General features: G+C 44.0%; 2 protein-coding genes across 5 annotated transcripts; one reads left to right on the forward strand and one right to left on the reverse strand.

Annotated features, from left to right (window-relative positions):
• Nucleotides 1-1,123: 1,123 nt before the first annotated feature.
• On the reverse strand, nt 1,124-4,934 carry cks1b (CDC28 protein kinase regulatory subunit 1B). The gene is made up of 4 exons (XM_053863289.1): nt 4,837-4,934; nt 4,599-4,700; nt 3,407-3,534; nt 1,124-1,601 (listed from the first exon to the last, which is right to left on the reverse strand). The coding sequence occupies exons 2-4, from the start codon at nt 4,655-4,657 to the stop codon at nt 1,555-1,557; spliced, it is 234 nt and encodes a 77-aa protein (XP_053719264.1). The 5' UTR covers nt 4,658-4,700; nt 4,837-4,934; the 3' UTR covers nt 1,124-1,554.
• A 1,322-nt stretch (nt 4,935-6,256) lies between these two features.
• pbxip1a (pre-B-cell leukemia homeobox interacting protein 1a) lies at nt 6,257-18,483 on the forward strand. Of its 4 annotated transcripts, none has more exons than XM_053863183.1 (10): nt 6,257-6,412; nt 7,130-7,259; nt 7,505-7,589; nt 7,668-7,735; nt 8,514-9,297; nt 11,008-11,235; nt 14,877-14,920; nt 15,019-15,114; nt 15,786-15,966; nt 17,228-18,483. In XM_053863183.1, exons 2-10 carry the CDS (start codon nt 7,188-7,190, stop codon nt 18,211-18,213), a joined length of 2,544 nt encoding a protein of 847 aa, XP_053719158.1. In that variant the 5' UTR covers nt 6,257-6,412; nt 7,130-7,187; the 3' UTR covers nt 18,214-18,483. The 4 variants fall into 4 exon arrangements, with proteins under 4 accessions (XP_053719158.1, XP_053719160.1, XP_053719159.1 ...); XM_053863185.1 differs by having other exon boundaries at nt 6,324-6,412; nt 7,175-7,259; XM_053863184.1 differs by lacking the exon at nt 6,257-6,412 and adding an exon at nt 6,476-6,632.
• Nucleotides 18,484-19,158: the final 675 nt, after the last annotated feature.

Below are 19,158 nucleotides of genomic sequence, written 5' to 3' on the forward strand. Positions count from 1 at the left end.
TACTGAGACCCTGGAGGATCCCTGAGGAACACCTGAGTTGATGATCGACCAGGTGAAGAAGTGCCAACTTCATTTGGAGCCCACTTGAACAGAGGCTCAGCTTCAATTTCAAGGTCACGCAATGATCCAGCTATTTAATGTTCCCGTCCACATTTTAAATCTCCAGATTGATATTTAAGGTCACCTTCTTCTAGCCATGGATTATTGTGCCGCAGTAAACACTCAGATTTATGTTATCATTCGCTATTAAGATTCCAACAGCGACCAATTTTCGGCGAGATTCATGACACCCTGTGCAGAAGCTCAGAGCGTTCTTAAAACCTTGAAGCTTCAGGCATCTAATTCTGCAGCACACACACACACGCACACGCGCGCGGGCATCTCTGCATCTCAGTGGGACACTCGGGAGTGCTGACCAGCCAGACGATTACCTCGGTAATATTTTCCAGAAAATGGTCTCCCTTTTTGAATCCAGTGAAAAACGTCTGTCCTCCATTTGCAGAGACTTCAAAAGTGACGGTCGTCATGGCAAAGTCAGAGCGTTGCTGCAGGTGAGTGACGGCTGAGAGCCAAAATTGGAGATGCAAAACTGACTCACTCAAAGATTAGGTTCAGCAATGAACTTAATTCTGAGGTCTCGTTTGAGTTCATGGTTGGCTCGTCCTGTGGAGTCTGACGCCCCCCACAGGCCAAAAGGGGAACTTCATCGACTGTCGTTCTAAGGTTTTTTTTTTTTGTTTATACCATTTTATTCGCCGCCATTTACGCAATATTTAAAGAAAGCAAGCATCTCAAGTACAATATTTGCCATGTGTTCTTTGCGTTTACAGCCATAACCAGTGGTCAAAAGTAAAGATCCATCACTAGGGTTCATCAAACTGTTATACGTTATTATACATACAGAACCAGTCAAGCACACACACATAGCTTCACCAAACAGGACATCTGTAATCTGCCATCGTCAGTCAGCTGCTGCTTTTTTCAGCCATCACCTGATTGGTCAAACCATGTGCTCTTCATTGGGCGGAACAAAAACATGCACCCACTGCGGCCCTTTCTGGAACCGTGGTGACCAACAGTGTAATGTAACGACAGAAAACAACACTCTCCGATATGATTCAAGTTTATTTGAGGTTGAACTCAGAGCAGCTCCAGTGGAATCAAAGTTAAAAAGTCTAAAAAAGACCATTGAGGATCTTCCAAAGAAAATGAATCAGTCAGCCTCTAATCTTGGTGTTCGAGGACTAGATAAATACAGTTAAATGTTCCTTTAGAGTCATCATTTCATCAAAGCAGCAACATGAACTTCAAAACACTTCAACTGATCAGTGAGTTTTTGGATCGGACTGGGGTCCAGATCACTCAAGTGGGAAGTGACAGCAGTGATACATGCACAAGTCTTTGCTGTACAGCTCTTCATTTACCAAACGGTCCAACCAGGTCAGCTCAGATTACAGGAGGCCGGAACCCACGGGTCCACAGTAATGCAGCAGCTTGACCGTCCTTCATGGAGCGTTGGCAGAGAAAGTTCCAGTAGGGTGGACTACGGAAGCTTCAGATGAGGTTGGGTAGAGGTCTTCGGAAAAGAAGAATGTGAGGCTCTGGTGGGAAACAAGTGTGCCGACGATTAGATGGCAGACTGAGGTCAATAGCTGCATATATGTTTCAGGGGCACAGTTGTGTTGCTGAAATGTTCTGACAGCAACCTTTTAGTTAAAGTCACAATTTAGCACATCTGACTTATTTATCCCACAGTGGGAAATGAATAGCACAAGACAAAACACACAGCAGATTTGACATAACAGAAACTAACCCTAAAACATCAATAAAACTAGACTACAGAAATAAAAATTACAAGACTTTAAATATATACAATATATACAAGTAAACAAGAGATGACTGAATAGACACTGAAATAAATAGCACAAAATGGGTCTCGTCCGGGAGATGGTTACAGGTTTATGCAAGACAACCTTTGAGTGATGTACAGTCTGACTTCAATGGGGAATAACAATCTTCTGTTTGGCAATCGCAGTACAGCAATCTGAAGGTGCAACACAGAGCCCCAGCAGTCTCTTAAGGAGTGAGCGGGCTGATGGATGTCAACTTGGTTAACATTCCCTTGTCCAGGGGACAGGACCAAGACATCCCCCTCCTCACATGTACGTGGTGAGGAGTCACTTTCTGGAATGTCATCTAAACAAGCCTAGCTGCAAATACTGTACACAAGCAGTAGGCGGACACCTGTAACCTCAATCTGAGCAACATATGTGGGTGTGTATCTGATCAAAGTTTTACAGTAAATGAAGTTGAATGAACTGACATGTCTGTCTCAAACAGTTTTACAGCTACAGCATTTTGAAATCTGGATGGCAAAATATTTTATTGAAAAAACGGGCACCAGAAGAGCTGACCTTCACTGGTGTCCAATAACGGAATTGTAGCAAAACAAGAATTCTCAGGCTGACCATCACAGAAGTAAAATATTCTTCCACAGTCAATTCAATATTTTCTCAGTGCTCAGTACAGCACTGCAGGGTGAAACAATGCACTTCACATAGATTGCTACAACACACCAATACTTATTTCAATACAAACTGTAATTACAAAAATGTTATTTCTTTAGGAATTGATGCTACATTTTAGACTCACCTATTACGCCTAATTTTTAAGGAAAAAAAGCCTTACAAAAGATTGAATTGAAATATCTCTATTACCATAAGTTCGGGACTAAAGAGCACACCGGAATATTAGCCACACTCTCTAAATTCAAGAAGGAAAATACATCTTGTTCATACATGAACCGCATCAGTCTATAAGCTGCGACTGCAGTGGTGCGGTCTGAGCCATGAGACAAATGCATGAGGATCACTTCTACACTAGTTTTGAAACAGGGTTGGAGACAGACTCATGAAACACTGCAATGTTCTGAACTTGAATCATGAACTCCTCACACCTTTTATTTATATTAAAGCGCTCAAAATGTGCTGTTTTTCGCTCGCGTGTGCAAAAGTTCTGACACCACAGCCAGTCTCAACAGCTGCTTCTCATCTCCACTCCTCCATGAGATTGGCTGTGTTAGCACCACTGCAGATGGAAAAATCATATTTTCGAGCGCTTTAAGGTAAATAAAACGCCTGTTATTTCATTGGTTTGATGTGATGAGGCTCCTTAGCCGGTAAAATCCATATATTAGGTGCATCGTTGTATAAGGGTTCAGGCTGCGAGAAAAAAGTAGCGGCTTATAGTCCGGAAATCAAGGTATCACTCAAAACAGAATTCAGCTGAAGAGCAGAAAAATGTAGGTTTCAAACCTACCTTCAAGAGGCACTGCAGTTTAAAATCCTTGCACATGCCATGCAGTCTGAGAGAACACAGGAGAATGTAGGAGAGAAAAGATTGATACCTGGTTGGTGGATCATGTAGTGCACCCATCCTTTGCTCTGCTGGACTCCAAGGTTTCTCCATTCAGCCTCAGACATCAAATGCGTTTTAGGCACACGGCGGGCAATTTCTTTGGGCAGCATCACATGTCTGAGGAAAAATGGAAAAGAGTCGAAAGATTCCGTGAAAAACATTGGTACGGCAACAAGACCAAAAGTCTGGTTGCAAAAGGATTCTTCACCTTAAAAAATAGCTCAATAAAAACTTGGCGACTTCACAACATATTTTGGCGAAAGAATGTCATCAATGTCAATCCATCTGTCAAACCCAGATTAATATTTGGGAGAAGAAAAAAAAGTAGTCTCTCCAGTTTTTAATCTTAAATTGTGTTCGGGATTATGGCTATATCTGAAATAATGAAAGGTCCATTCATAATGGTTATAGAGAGATAATTATAATCATCCACCATGTATAATAACATCATATTATGACATAAAATAATAATGATTTGACAGGGTAGCAAATAGAAAATTACTATTAAATTGCACATTGCAGGACGGCTGATTTAAAATAATAATAATGATTATAATAATAATGTTAATAACAGGCCCAAAGGGGCCACTTGGTGCCCATGGGAGTGAGATACAGGGCATCTTTGTTGCCAACATCTGTCACAGTGAATGGTCACATCCGAACTATTACTTGAATTACTGAATGTGATGCTCTGCTCCCTGGTGGATCAATATAGCGTTCAATAAAGATTAGGTATCCATTATTTGTCCCACAGTGGAGCAAAGTATTGTGCCACAGCAGTAAAGACACAGACCAGACGACTAATCTGTACTACATTGCATATTTAAACAAATTAAATAAATAACTGCTCAATAACAATGAGTCCATTAGAGTCAGACACCATGAAGACTATATACTGTCATGATCATTTCAATTTATATTTGATGCCATTCCCTGTGGTCATTTTAGGTTGGACAGTCTGTCATGATTTAAGAGAGCGAAATTATGAAACTACAGTCAAATTCAGAGTAGGAAGACAGATGGCAGCAACAACTGTAGCAATATCATACTTCTTATTGTAGTGGCAAGGGGTTTCCTGGAGGAATTGGCAGGTCACTGCGTGGAATACGCTTCTTATACAGACACGTTGAAAATGACTTGGGTTTTTTTCCGGTCGACAGAACTCAATTAGGTCCACAAACCTGTACTCGTACTTGTCATCCGTGTATTTCTCCGAGTAGTGGATCTGCTTGTCTGCCATGTTCTATACGTATTCGGGAAAGACAGGTCCAAAGTCGAGGGGTCTGTGGAAGAGAACGATTAGCCCAAAGGAACGTGCTCCAGCTAACAGCTATAAATAAGCTCGTCTTTCCAATGACATGCAAACAGCTCAAGCAACAAATCTCAGCGCCCTCGCACGTTAAACAACACATAGCCTACCGTGTGTCAACACTTCACAGCCTCACTTGGCAACTTAAGCCACTTTACGGCGTATTATACAGTGAGTAGCTGTTTCTTTGTTTCCCTCTGGAATCTGCGCTGAGGACCGCGTTACAGTGTTCAAATGTGTCCTAAGTTTTTATTGGTGATGTGCACTTGTGAAGACGTTGTTGATTGGTTAGCTTGAGACCTCGTGATAAGTGACGCAGTAGCCACTCGGACTATCGATTGGTCAAAATATACAGCGCGTGCGTACACTAAGGTGTTGCGCTGTTGGAGTTGACGGTGACACGCTTTAGACGAATCATAACCAGCAACCTAGATGTGCTCATCGTTTTGTCTTCGAACCATGAGTCTGACTGACTTTATTGAAACGTTCAACCACCCCAACTGGCGTCCTACTTCTTACAACAGTGTCTCCAAGACTCACACTAACTAACTGCCATGTTAGCAGAATCCACGCGATTATCCATTGAGAATACAACGTTGTACTTGATGTTCAAAGTGGGTCTTCCACTCGTTCTATCTTGATTCATACTTACTCTTACTTGCACATTTATTAAATAAAGATGTGTTTCCATGATCCTGAGCAGGAGTTGTTTAAGTTGCACTGAGCTACTAGTTTTAGTTGCTAATTTATTTAGCTTTTGTTTTACAAAGAGGTGCTAATGAAGTGAATCTGTTAAAGAGGGGACTCTGTGTGGCAATTTTCAATGGTTTGATCTAGGGCTTGAATTAGTTTACCAGGTTGGTGTGGTAGTGGACCAGTTGGTTTAAGAATAATTTTTTCTCATCCCGTCAAGTTGTTCTAAAGTAGGTCATGACATGGACATGTTTGCCTTGTCATATTTAGCTCTGAATGTTCAGTGTTTGCTCTGGTCTTGGCTCATCTTTTGTTTGTCTTAGGTTGCTCTTGGTAGGTGACTTTGACAACAAAGGTTTTGTGTTTGACTTATAGGGCTGGGTTTGTGCATCATCCCTGACGTTGCAGCTATAAAATGCTTTTTTGTCCTTGTGTTTTCTCTCTTGGATTATAACACTTACCAACTATTTATTGGTATTGAAACTTCTGATTTTTGGAAATGTGGCTTTGACATTTCCATGCAGGCGCGCCAGTCTACGGCCCACTCTTGGGGCTGGTGATGAAGAAGGGGGTTTCTGAGCCCAACGGTAAATTCCCCACAGTCAAATATAGCCACGTAGACGTGTCAGTCTTTGGCTGGCTCATCTCTTCTGTATATAAACGCACGCTGCCCGGCTAGGGTTCTCACACGAGTTTGTATTATTCCACAGCAGAAAGGATCCTTGTCCATCACCTGCCGCCACTGCAACCTGCCGCCGTCAATCACAGAAAACCTTTCGGCCTCTTCCTGACAGGACACTCCACTCTCATTGGCCGAGCAGTGCACTGGGGCGGGACTAAAGTGTCTTCTCGTGCCGTTCTATTGGCCCAGACACCTCCTGGTCGTCGTGACGCATCCTGGAATTCCCAAAGTTCCAAGTTCAGAGGGAGACAGGAACCTTGTCCACGCCAGTAGGACGCTGGATTTAACTCAAGGCAGTGAGAACAAGTGAGGTAATTACATTGTTGTTGTTTTTTTAAATCCAGTCCTGACTGGATTAGCTGTGCGTGCGTGGGCTCGCCCCGAGCTGGACGTGGAAGGAAAGGCGGAAGAGTGGGAGTGGGAATAGTCACCCCAACAGCCTTTGTTTACCATCTCAGCACAACGCTAAACGTTGCTGCAAATACAGTTACCAATACTAGTGTCGTCTAAGCGAGACAGTGGTGTGAAATCGTGAGTACAAATGCCCGTTCGTGGCTCCATTCTGGGTGCAATCTGGGCTTTAACCATTTTTGGTCATGTCTCATGCATGGGATGAATGACTAGATGGAAGTTGCACGTCTATTCCAAATTCAGAGCGATGTGACGACCTGTTGTGATGTGGCCCTTTGTCTAACTGCGCAGCAGCTATTACGGATGCCATCACGTCGTTACATAACTTGTATTAACGACAATCTGGCGTTTATCCGTCGTGTCCTCCCTATAGGTAACAAATGACAACGCCACTGCGTTTGTATTATCGTTATGTGTGTGCTGGGTGGCTGTTTATCTGGCACTGAATGATATTTCCCCCAGCTTTCGTGTTGATAGCATGCTAAGATATCAAAATTCTGTGCTGTGATGCATCCATGTACATGTCCTTACCAAAGCATATCCCCCAAATAGATCCTTATTTATTAAGATTCAACTACCATGTTTTATTTCACAATTGTATTGTTTAAAAATTCCAGGATATTCCAAAACAGAAAATCTCTTTATTGCTGTGCCAAGTGCAGCCTGAAGGGGGCGATGTCGGACCATAGCCACAGCGCAGGCAGCAGCGGCTCTTCCTCCAACAGCTGGACACTCCTCTCTCCAGAGGTAAACCTCACTTCTCATCACGTGTTATCTACGATCATCATAGGATTGAAATCAGCCAGGCAGTTCCTTGGAGTGAGCTGAAGAGTTTCCAGTGACACCATGACCTGGTTTCACGCTTTCAAATGACATCACATTTATGACAGGGCACGTTTGTGCTTTAACATCATGATCGTGTCCTTGTATGACCAAAAAACACTGTCAACCTGTTAAAAACATGAGTCGCATTGATCTGACCTGTGTCACAGGAAGCTGGTGTGGAGAATGTTGGACAGGTGGACGACGGCACAGAGAGCCTGGGTGATGCGCCCAGCCTGAGCGAGGACCTGGCAGGTCAAGAGCATTACAAACTGAAGAGCAAGCGTTTGTAGACTGTCCACCTTGGTACTGACCTGTAGTTTGTTTTCACAGGAGCCGCGGTGGAGTTTAAACCAGTCGACATTCCAGTAGAAACTGTTCTGTCTGAGGAAGGACACCAGGTTAGCGTGCTGTAACTACACAAGATACAGTATGTAACAATGAATGCTCAGAATTACTCTTTGTTATTGGGATTTGTCCTCCAAGTGAAGGTGCGTGTGAGCAGTACCAAATATGCAGGTCAAACTTCATAAAAACAATAAACTACGGTTATTTATCAAAATGGTTGGCCGCATGTGATGTCAGTGGACCGCTCCATGAAACCTGGTTTAGAACACCATAAAAGTTAAGATAGTCATTCATTGACTAATATTGGTCTGTCTGCCCACTACAGCCACCTGTGTGGTTGTGACACCATAGTCCAAATCAAGTTTGTTGCACATTTGTGCCACACCATTAGAGGGTCAGGTTGGATTACTGGTCAGATGGGCGTCAGCGACAGTAACATTTCTGTAACAATTTGCAACCCTTTCTTGCATCTCTTCCTTCATCGTCATTTTGCTAGAGTTGCCTCTGTGGCCCTTCCTTCATCTGATTCCATGGCTCAGGAGTTTGGCTCAAAACATTTGTTATATGAAGTTGCTCATAGATAGCTTGTACATCCCATAATACGTCTGCACTCTCAACAGAAATACTTGTGTCCTTGCTAGGGAAATACTGTAACCCTCCAGTATAGCCATCATGTAAGCCTTATGCTGTCACTACAATCCACCCCTGCCACACCCCCAGAGTTCTGCAGTCGTTCTTCCTACCATTGCGGCCATCTTTATTAAACGCGATTGTTTATTGTGGCCTTACTAATTAAGTGGTCTAGCTGTTGCTGACATGGTTTGTCTCTAGGTGTGTCAGGAGACCTCTCCAGATTCCAGTGAAGGTCCAGTGCCATCCAGTCCATCTCACAGAAGTGCTCTGCTCCATACGCCAGACCTTCCAGACCTGGATCAGGAGAGTCAGCCTCCAATTATCCATGACATCGTGACCAGCTCTCCCAGTGACATCGAGCCTCTGGGCGCTACATCCTTTGTCACTAATGTTGACTTTGATACAGCTGCTGATTTCCACACTGCTGAGCCTGAGGAGTGCTCCGCTGTGCCTCCCGTCACCGACATCGCCGTCTCTGCTGAGTCAGAGGTCGACGTACCTGCAGATCCCCCTGCAAATCTAACAGAGGCTACTGATGTGACCCCTGAAGTAGACACGGAGATAGTTGCAGAAGCCATCCCATATTCTCCTCCTCACGCAGAGCCTGTCCTCAGCACCCATCCTGATGAGAAGGAACCGCTCAGTGTTGTCCCTGAACATCCTGGTGGTCCTGAATCAATGAGTGTAGATGCAGCTGAATCTGAGGAGATTGTGGAGGACAAGACTTCTGAGAAGGACGAGCCAAATGCACAGGAAGAGACTGCTGTGGAGACAGTAGTGGAGGAGGAGACTGGTGTAGAAGAGGTTATAAAGGAGACCGCAGCGGAAGAGACTGCCAAGGCGAGCGATGTGGGAAGGATTTTAACGGAGGGCGACGTGGAAGACATTGGAGCAGAGGAGGTTGCAGTGGAGGATGCCACGGAGAGGCTCCCCGAACATGACGACGCAGAGGACCAACTGGAAGATGAGGAAGAAATACAAGGTATGTTTCTTTTGAAGATCATCTCTCACAGAATTCCTAATGACCTTACCCCAATTCTAGAGACTCATGCACACATCCACAATTTTAGCTGGAAGCTGGATTATCCCGTCTCAGGGTCGTGAGAGGTTATAGGGTTTAATGGCATTTTAATCCATGTTTAGCCAACATAGCAGTTGTGTCCGAGTGCTTGTCACTGTTTTGGATTATGGTCCTGCGGGGTCTCGCTGTTCACGTCCGACTCACCAACTGTACTCCTAACTGTCATGGACAAGGTTTCTAGACAGAGTGGTGCATGGATGAGCTCGCAGTTTAGTGTCTGAGAAGTGTGTTATTAAGTTGCAAGAGGTTAAGAGAACCCTGCAACTCAAGATGGGGAGTTTGTGCTGGAATACAGAGGGCACTGGATGAGAAGAATTTCACGCAGCTGTTTCCATCAATGACCTTCATTACTGAAAAAATGTGACTGATATTCAATCCGTGATATGAATGCTATCTTACATTGTGGTGGAAATATGAAGTGGAGGTTCACGACTGGGGAATTACCATGTAGCAACATCATTTTATTTCCATTAGTTACTTTGTATTGGCCTTAAAATTATTCCAAAAGATCTTTTTTTTTTCTTATAAACTAATGTGTAGAAAATTTTTAAATTGTCATACTTTCATTCTTTAAGTCAAACTTTGCTTCTCCTTTGCAATTTCTATGTAGTTATTTACATACATAGTAATTTGAAATGGACTGGAAGACAGTTGTGCCTTTCAAGAATGTATGTAAAGACGTTATGACAAGAGCGTGAGCAGGAAATCATATTGCTACCATTTTATTTTTAATCTTCTGTCAGACTAAGGGGGTGCATTTTTCAACTTTCCCACCACAGTGACATTAAAAGAGAAATGTAGCATCTTTTATTCAGCAGCAGTGAAAAAAAAAGTAATTTCATTATAGCAGAGTTTTGCACATTTCTCGGTCACACACCCTCAGGAGACTTAAGTTTATCTAAAATACATGGAGAGTAGATGGAAAATTAAATCAATTTGTGTAATCCAGCTGTCATATGATTATTTATGAAATATGTTTTTGCGCAAAAAAAGAAAAATTACCCCCTAAAGAAAGCCACGTGGTATAATTTGAACAATGTGCACTGTGACACTGTGACTGAGCCAAAAGTTGGACAAGGCCCTGAGTAGGAGATTAAAGTGTTGTTTATGTTAGAAAAATAATCATGAAAAGCATTCATCAATGTAAGGGTGGAGAAAACAGTGAAGGTATTCATATAAACCTGGTAACCTGGGGACTACCAGTGGGACTGGCAAAGCTTCCTGAAACTATTCAAGAAGGATTTTAACTGTGGCTAGTGATGGTGCGGCTTCAGAGCCTCAGTTGAGGCTTTCAGAGCTCAGTAGGTGGCGCACTTGGATTGAGAATGATGTGAGAGAGTGCCCTCTAGTGGGCTCTGAAGAGCGCCTTCGTTAGATCAGAGTAGATGATATGGCCTTCATTACTCTCACAGTGGGGAAATTCAACATGAAGCTGCATCAGCATGAGGAGGTTTGTTTTCTGTCAGAAACTCTGAGTATAGCTGCTGCTTCCACAAATGCATATGAGCCACTCATCCTCACTCATGGGTCCCTACATCATGAAGGCTTACCAATGGGAGCCGTCACTCTTCTGATGTACAGTGACATTTGTTCTCTCCATGTCACCCTCAGAGCAGTCTGCTAGCTTTGATCACTCAAGCAGCTTTGATGATGGACTGAGGAGGAGAAACCTGCCTCCCTTTGACGGGCCGAGACCAAGAACATCAGACGAGGAAGAAGAGGAGGAGGAGCTGGAGTTCAAGCTGGCCGAGAAGACGCCAGAGAAGCCATGGTTCTCTGTCAACAAGTGCATTGTGGGAGCTCTGGTGTTGCTCTTCTTGGGGTCCCTCTTCTTGTCTGGTAAGTTCCTTCTACCTGAGATGGGCACGCAGTCATTTGCTTGTGTCTTTGCTGTGTTAACAGCAACATTTAGACTAGTGTTTTTCAACCTTTCGTAAGCCACAGCACACTGTTCACCAAAAGAATCCAGAGGCAAACCACCAGTGGAATCACAGCCAAAGCACAATTGTGCTTAGTTGTGAAAAATATACCATGATTTATTAACTTATTTTAAATAACTATTTCAATTTTATCACAATCTCGCATGTATTTTTGAGGCTAATTTGCAAGTTTCTGAGAATTTAGAGCAAAGAACTTAGCTTGGAGATTTTCCTGACAAATTGTTAGCATTGTTTGCCTCAGTAATCTTCATAACTATAATCATTCTTTCTCTCTTCACTCTCTTGGAGCACGTTTATTTGGTTCTGCGTTTAGTTTTTAGCCAACTTCCAAACAACAAAGCAAACTTTGATAGTGTCAGTACAGTTTTGAAGTGAGATGTCAGGTTAGCCGTTAGCTCTGTTAGCTCTGTTAGCTCTGCGTTTCAGTCATTGGCGTCACAGGACTGATTCAATGTCATCATATTGCCCACCTCTATCTCCGGACAAATGATGTGAGGCACACTGATTTAGACAATCTTTAAAAAGAACCGAAGGACCGCAGATATTAGCCGCTGGGCTGATGCAGATGTTACCTGGAGATGTGTTGCCTCCTTGTCCCCAGTCATTGTAAGAACATGATCCTTGTGCACACACACACACACACACACACACTCCAGTCTCCTGCTTGTCCATCAAGTCATTTTAGGAGGCTTGGAGGAAGAACCTGACAAACTCTAAATGGGTCACAAACACAAACTGTCTGAGCACATACTGTAGATCCATAGAGCTCATGTTGACTCTGTGACTACTGCGTTAATCTTTAGAAATCTGTAAATCTGTAAGAGACTTCATTGGGATCCCGGGCCTTACGTTTCACTCACAATACAGATGGTTTGGTTGAGTGAGGATCTGAAAATAACAATAATAATGATAATATCAACAAGAAGCGTTTTAGTTGTAAACAGCAGTATGTGTGAGTCTCCATCATGAGAGACAATTATTTCCTAACATATGACACCACGTTTGGCCTTATGCCAGGACTGGTGTTTTAGCACTGGCATAAGAGACTGAGAACAAATGCAGAAGCCCCCTTCACATTGACTGACTGAAAGAGAAGCACTTCACACAAATGTGATTAAAGCTCAAGAGGATGTGGCTTATTCGAGCTCATTAAGAGCTTCACATGAAATACATAACTCAATTTTCTGATGACATCATTACGTACCAGTCCAGCTAACAGAGAGGATTGATTTATTCACATTCTAATGACACAAACATGTCTGGAACTCTCCATAAGCCTGCATTTAAATGGCCTCATGACAGAGTTACCATAAACCAAAGTCAAGTGTTTTGCTGAGCAAAGCTGAGATGAGTCAAAAACATCTCTGGTCTTTTCCAGTTCTGTAGTTAAACACAGCCAACAGCTGAACCAGTCAGGTTGATCACTCAACACGCTGCTCTGTCAACATAACCTGACCTAATATACCCACACTCATGTGACTTGTGTTGCCTTTGATCTTTCACTTTTCTAACCACCTAGATTCATTTGCATGCTGCTCCCTTTGCTCCCGTCTACACTCCAGCACATTTTTAACGGCACTAAATAACTGTAATCTAACACAATTGCGTCCTTCAGTTCATGCATGTAGCAGGGCTGCACTCAAGCCCGTGTGTGAACTTTACTCCTCTGAGTTCTAGTCTTCTACCTGAGCTGGGCGTGCCTCTGTGTGCCGCACTCTTTCCATCCAGGAAGTGAGAGAGCCGTTACCTGCCAACTTTGCTCCGATCCGAGTTTTTGCAGTTCCGTTCTTTGTGTTAATATCCACGATCAAAAGTTGAATACGCTTCTAAATTCATCAGATCAATGTCACCTTAAGTACTTTCGATGAAAGTAGTAAATAGTATTTGTAAAATTAACTAGAATTATTCATGTTTGAGTCTGGCCTCAATAGAGATGTAATGTGTTAAGAAGAGCTTGGCATCGAGTGCAGTCTTTATGGTGCATTTCTGCAACTGACCATAGAGGGTCAGTGCAGGAACAGGAGTTAAGCAAGTGTATGACGTCACAGACAGCGACGGTGCGCTGGCGTTGCTAAATTCATTCAACAACTTGAGGGTAGTAAAAGTAAACATCTCAGCTGTAGCTCATTTGTTCACCCTGCAGCGCACTCTGTATCTGGAAGTGAAGTTAAAGAACTACGTATAAGTGCAGGATTTAATTTGCTATTGTGCCATCAATCGCTTTTTTGGCGATTCAGAATGCGTAAAACAGTTGAGAAATATGGTTGTCCTCGCATGTGGTAAAACAATGTACTCAAAATTGTGATTTTATGAAAAGAATCTGACCTTTTCAATTTCATAAAATGAACCACAATCAATAGGGTGTTAAATAACTGCCACGGAAAAAAAAAGACGTGGGCACAATTTTTTTTTCATTTTCATACAAGAATATAAGAATGAAAAATATCAACTGTCCTGTGAGGGAGACAAGTCAGAGTTTCCATGGCGGGTGACAGTCCACATGTTTGTATTTCATTCATTGTGTCGCAGTTGTTGGAGGTTCAAGACGGTTGGTGTGGGGTTTTTTTACAAGCTGTTGTTAAAATTCCTGGCATATATCCATTTCTGGCCTTGCGGAAGGATCCAAACAAACGGTGAATGTCACATTCTGTTATTTTGTTCAGTAGTTCTCTGAATTCTTCCCAAAATCCTGCCATTCTCAATGCCTCCATTTTGTTATTAATAAAGCACCCTCTCTTTCCCACTTAACTTTGACCTAATTTGTCAGGTTTTTTTCTTTTTTCTGGCCATGTATAAATAATATAGCGCTGAGTCGCACCTCTCCTCATGTGTGTAGCCCAATGAGCCTATAGAAGCACTTGTATATTTGTTGGTGACGCAGCCTAGACTGCAGTGCGCCTCAGTCTGAGTGAATCAACATGGAATAAACATGTTGACCATTTTTGTAAATAGAGGCATAGTTTTGCTCAGAACACAGAGAAATACTGAGCATTGAAGGATAACATCGAAGCTCCATGGCTTTGGATGTTATTTATGTTAGTGTGGTGTGGATGATATCAGTAATATTAGTATAATAAAGGTTATTATGGTTATTAAAACATTGAAAGGTTATTTGTTCTGTAAACAGATGAGTATACTTAAATACCTCTCCTCTCGCTGCTGATCTGGCTTGTACTAAAAACACCATAACAGATGTTTGTTTGAGTTTGTGTTGACAGAGCTGAAGTGTGTCATGAGCCTCAGTGATGGTAGCCTCCATGTAATTTAGCTGACGCTTGACTGAAAAACTTGAGTGAGCCAGGGCTGTGCTGTGAGGCTCTTCACTGTGAGGCTTGACAGGAGGGATGCTTCAGCTGTTGTGTCATACATCCTGTGTACACAGTGTAAAAGAATCCTCACAGAGAGTTTCTGTTGATTACTGGCCACGCATGAACTCAAAGAATGTGTACGATGATGAAATCCACCACAGTCGTGAGTCAGCTCAGCAGTGCTGAGTCTGAGAGACGTGTGTCAGTGATGTGCTGTCTGCTTGTTTGGCAGGTGACTTTGACGCCTCCGAACTGAGCGATGGAGAACAGAGCCAGGTCTGTAGCCGCCATCTTCACAAATGTCCCGTCCTCCGTGGTCTCTTCACGACCAAGTCGACAGCCAATTGAATCAGTACGTGTTTGCTCCCACCCAGGACGTCCCCAGCAGCGACCCGCAGGATATGAAGGAGCTACTGGCTAAACTGACGCAGGAAAATCAACAAATAGCTCTGTTGGAGGCTCAACTGCAGGTCAGTTTACACTCCTTCATCCGTTTCTACCCCCAAAAAGAGCAACAGGATGTTTAGGCCAGTCTTGACTGTTATTGGGAGGGACATGTGGTACGCCCTGAACATTTGGCCATATCCTCTCTGGAACGCATGACACAACAATTCCTCTCCACCAGTTTCACCTTCTTCTGCTCTTAGACCCCCATGCACTCCCTCATCTAGCTTCCCTTTATCCTGCATGTCTGTCTCTTTTCTAAGTGGACCAGCAGAACATTGAAGTAAATTTACGTCCCTCTTAGGTCATTAAGAGTAGAACTGTCCGCCTTCGAAAAACAGAAAGTTTAAAACATAATCATTTTTCCAGATTTCCTTCATAAATCTCCGAAACAGCCCCAGCCTTTAATCCAAACTCCCAAACATTTTAGCCAGTGGTCTCGCAAAGATCGGACAAATCCAGCTCAACTCTTCTTTGAAAATGCATAAAACACTTCTCAAGTCTCAACAAAGCTACAAGAATGTGTTTTGTATCTGAAGCACAAAGAGTAGGAGAACCAAACTGGATATCAATCTAAGTTATTAAACTGCTAATCCAGTCATTTGAGGAGTGAAACGTCTGGAGTCTTGGTCTGGCTATAGACCAAAGAAGCTCACAAAACAAACAAAACAGCTTTGTGGCCTGCACTTCTTCTCAGGCTCAGAAAGCAGAACTGGACTCGGCTCTGAAGGCAGTGGCAGCCAGCGGAGATGAAAAGAGTAGAGCCAACCTGGAAGCAGAAAACCTGAGGTTGAAGGAGGAGCTGACATCCTTGCCTGGACTGAAGACGGAGCTGCAGAGTCTGAGATCTCGGGTCACTGAGCTCAGCCAACTCACAGGTGCGGTTCTTTTCTTATGCTGATATTGGGCATTGGGCCACTGAGCAAGAGCTTTTGAGAAGTGTCTCAATGATTTTCTTTGCAGAGGTATTTCTGTTCTATCCACAGTGTTGGGAGTGGTCTTTGTGTGGATCATGTTAGGGTTGTCTTTAGAATTTTGAGCTCACGCGATCTTATGTTGAAACAGTTTGTTGGGAAATAACCACAGGCATGAAAACATGGAGCTCAACAGACAAGTCACTCATTTATGAGCCCTGTCAGTAAACCCTAGCACGAGGAATCGGTCGGCCGCCTGGGACTAGACGCCAGCCCAGGAGAGACATTGTTCTTCCTCTCAGGGTTGGAGAATGTTCAGGGTCAAGCACCTCCTTCTGCATTTGCCATCGGTGTTTCTAGAGCAAGTTCTTTACCTGCACCCGTCCTTGTCGCACCTTCCTTACTTGAGCTCCAAACTTCTACACATGTTCCTCAGATATACTGATCTTTCCTCAGCTCGCTCTCAGTAACAACTTCAGTATCTTCGTCCCTGACACCTCCAACTCTTCTCCTGAGTCTCTAAACCATACATCAGGACCACTACTGTTCTGTAAAGCTTCTCACTGTGTCTTGCTGCTGCTCTGACATCACCCTCATCTCCATCCTGCCTATGCTCTCCTCTTCTCCCCCCTCAACTCAATGACTGATCTTTTGGTAACTAAACGTGTTCTCACAGAAACTCACTGTGAGAAAGTAAGAAAGTTAAACGGTCAACAACATCAATGAACCAAGATAGAAAGTAGAAATATTGGGTTTTCATTCTGTGTGTACTCAAAATTTCACTACAATTTTCTTTCCATCTTCTACCTCATTAGATCATGATGCAGATGAGTGGTCCTCATAACTTGGTCATACATTGGCTCCAGCTACCAACCGTGTAAAGTTGCTGGCTGAGTGAATGGAGAAAAGTCAGTATCAGCAAAGCAATTTGTCGACTGTTTTTGAGGAAGAACAGCAGACGGTTGCCACCTGTCCCTCATTCTTCTAAGTTGCTTACCCATTTCGATGATATTCTGCAGGCCAACATGCTCACTGGCACGATAACCACGTCCAGTGGCCACGCAACATGAGTGGCGATATCAGCAGTACAACCTTTATTGATGATTGTCGTTGAGGCTGTTCAGCTTGTATCATACTGACCGGAGTTGGTAGTGCAAATGTAATTCCTCCTGAGTCAAGAAACTACGCAAAAGTGTAAAAATAATACGTCCACTTCTCTCCGCAGTTGATGCAGAAGTGGCCCCAGCAATGTCTGTTGATGAGAAAGATGGCAATCACGTTTCATTCAGCCCGGAGAGGAAGAAAGAGTCAGGTGACAAGCTGAAACAGGAACTCCAGCGGCAAAAGAATCTCCTGGAAGAGAGCAAGAAAAGGCTGCAAGGAATGAGAAAAGACGGAGGCGACAGGAAAGGAGTCAGGGATAGCTTGGAGGAGATCCACAAAAAGCTCTCGGAGCATGTAGAAAGGTGGGGGAAGAAGAATCCCCAGGAGTCCAAGTGGAAAGGAAGCAAGGAGGAACACAAAAGCCACTGGAAGAAAGAGGAGAAGAAGGAGTGGAGGGGGGAGAAGGAGAGGAAGCCCAGCAAAGAGGGAGAGTGGAAGGAACGTGAAGACCGGAAGGAGAAGGACTGGAAGTCTCAGAAGCAAAACTCTCACAAGGAGTCATGGAGGAAGCATCAAGACGAGTGGGAGAGGAAGAAGGGTGAGCGCAGGATGGACAGAGAGGAGCGGCGGAAAGAGAAGCCATGGCAAGGCCGTGCTGGTAAAAATGCCCAGAAACAACAGCAGCAGCAGCGCAAACCGGACACCGACAGCAAGGACTTCTGGACGCACCAGGAGCAGAAGCTCAGGCGCAACATCCGTCCACAGGTAGGCTGCAGCTCCGTGGAGGACTGTGCCACCAAAGAGGGGCTCTACCCAGTCGAGCTGCCGGAGTTCGAAGAGCTGCTGGAAGGCTACATGAGCAAGCTGGTCGGCACGTCCATACAGAGCAAAGACAAGATCCGCAAGCTGATGGCAGAGTTCTTCGAGGACGGCGTGTTCATCCATGACAGGATTCTCTTCAGTGACTTTGCAGAGGACGTGGCGGACATCCTGGAGGACATGGTGGACTTCCTAGCAGGCCCTGGGCAGAAGGGTGACGACTCCCTGGAAGAGGAGATGGAAGAGTTTGAACGAGAGGCGCTGTGGAAGTTTGCAGCCACGTCCTAGAAATGAAGGGTCAAGGGTCAACTCAACATCAAACACAGCACAAGTGGCGGTTCCTGAAGACGCTTCACACCGACCTTCTTCAGAGCTGTGAGCGTAGAAAAAAAAAAACGGTACAGTCTTGGCTCTAATATAAACTTGTTCCCTTTTAATCTAAGCCCACTTGTACTTGTGTTTTTGGACTTTAGTTGTCGTACCTACCTCTGTCTGTTCCCTGGAGAATGTTTCTCGCCGCTACAGTGTCGTTTTCCTCTTGTGCATGTTGCATCTCATCACTGAACTGTCACTTAAAGCAAGAAGCCGTGGTTGAAGGGTGAAATGTCCCAGTCTTTCGGGCTGTGGGAAAATCTACTCTGCTCCCTCCATGAGCAGGTTAAAACAAATGTCTCTAAATTAACCTCAAACATGGGCGAACCTCCCCCATTCCCTGAGGATCAGAGCCCCGTTCCTTCGGCGCCATGGGTAGGATCAGGTCCGACCGGTTTTGTGGCAAGTCTTCAGTAGATTTGTGCACACTGTTTGAGAGCCCTCAGCGTTTGCCTTCTAGATTTCACGCACTAATCACCAATCCAAGCAACCAGAAACCAGTTTTCAGCTGCTAACTAAATAAAGCAATACAACAAAGAGTCAGCCATATGAGTCGTGACCGCTAAACCGCTTTAGCACTTTAAAAGTTTCCAGATAAACCACTTGAAGAGATAGAATTGGGGACCTTTAAGAGCGAGGTGTAGTGGGATTCTGCAGCAGTCAATGCGGTACCACGTCAGCTCATGTTAGCATGAGAGGAAGCTGCTGCATCTACTGTGTGGTTCAGTTTGACATAAGCCAGCAGGGATGGTTACAGTATTCTTTTAGTGGGAGGAACCTGGTCTCAAATAACGGAGCGTCAAAAGACCACAGGTTGTCGGATATATTTTTTTCGTTGACTGAAGAACTTTGAAGTGTTTC

The sequence above is a fragment of the Synchiropus splendidus genome, chromosome 4 (genome assembly GCF_027744825.2).
Source record: "Synchiropus splendidus isolate RoL2022-P1 chromosome 4, RoL_Sspl_1.0, whole genome shotgun sequence".
NCBI lineage: Eukaryota > Metazoa > Chordata > Actinopteri > Syngnathiformes > Callionymidae > Synchiropus > Synchiropus splendidus.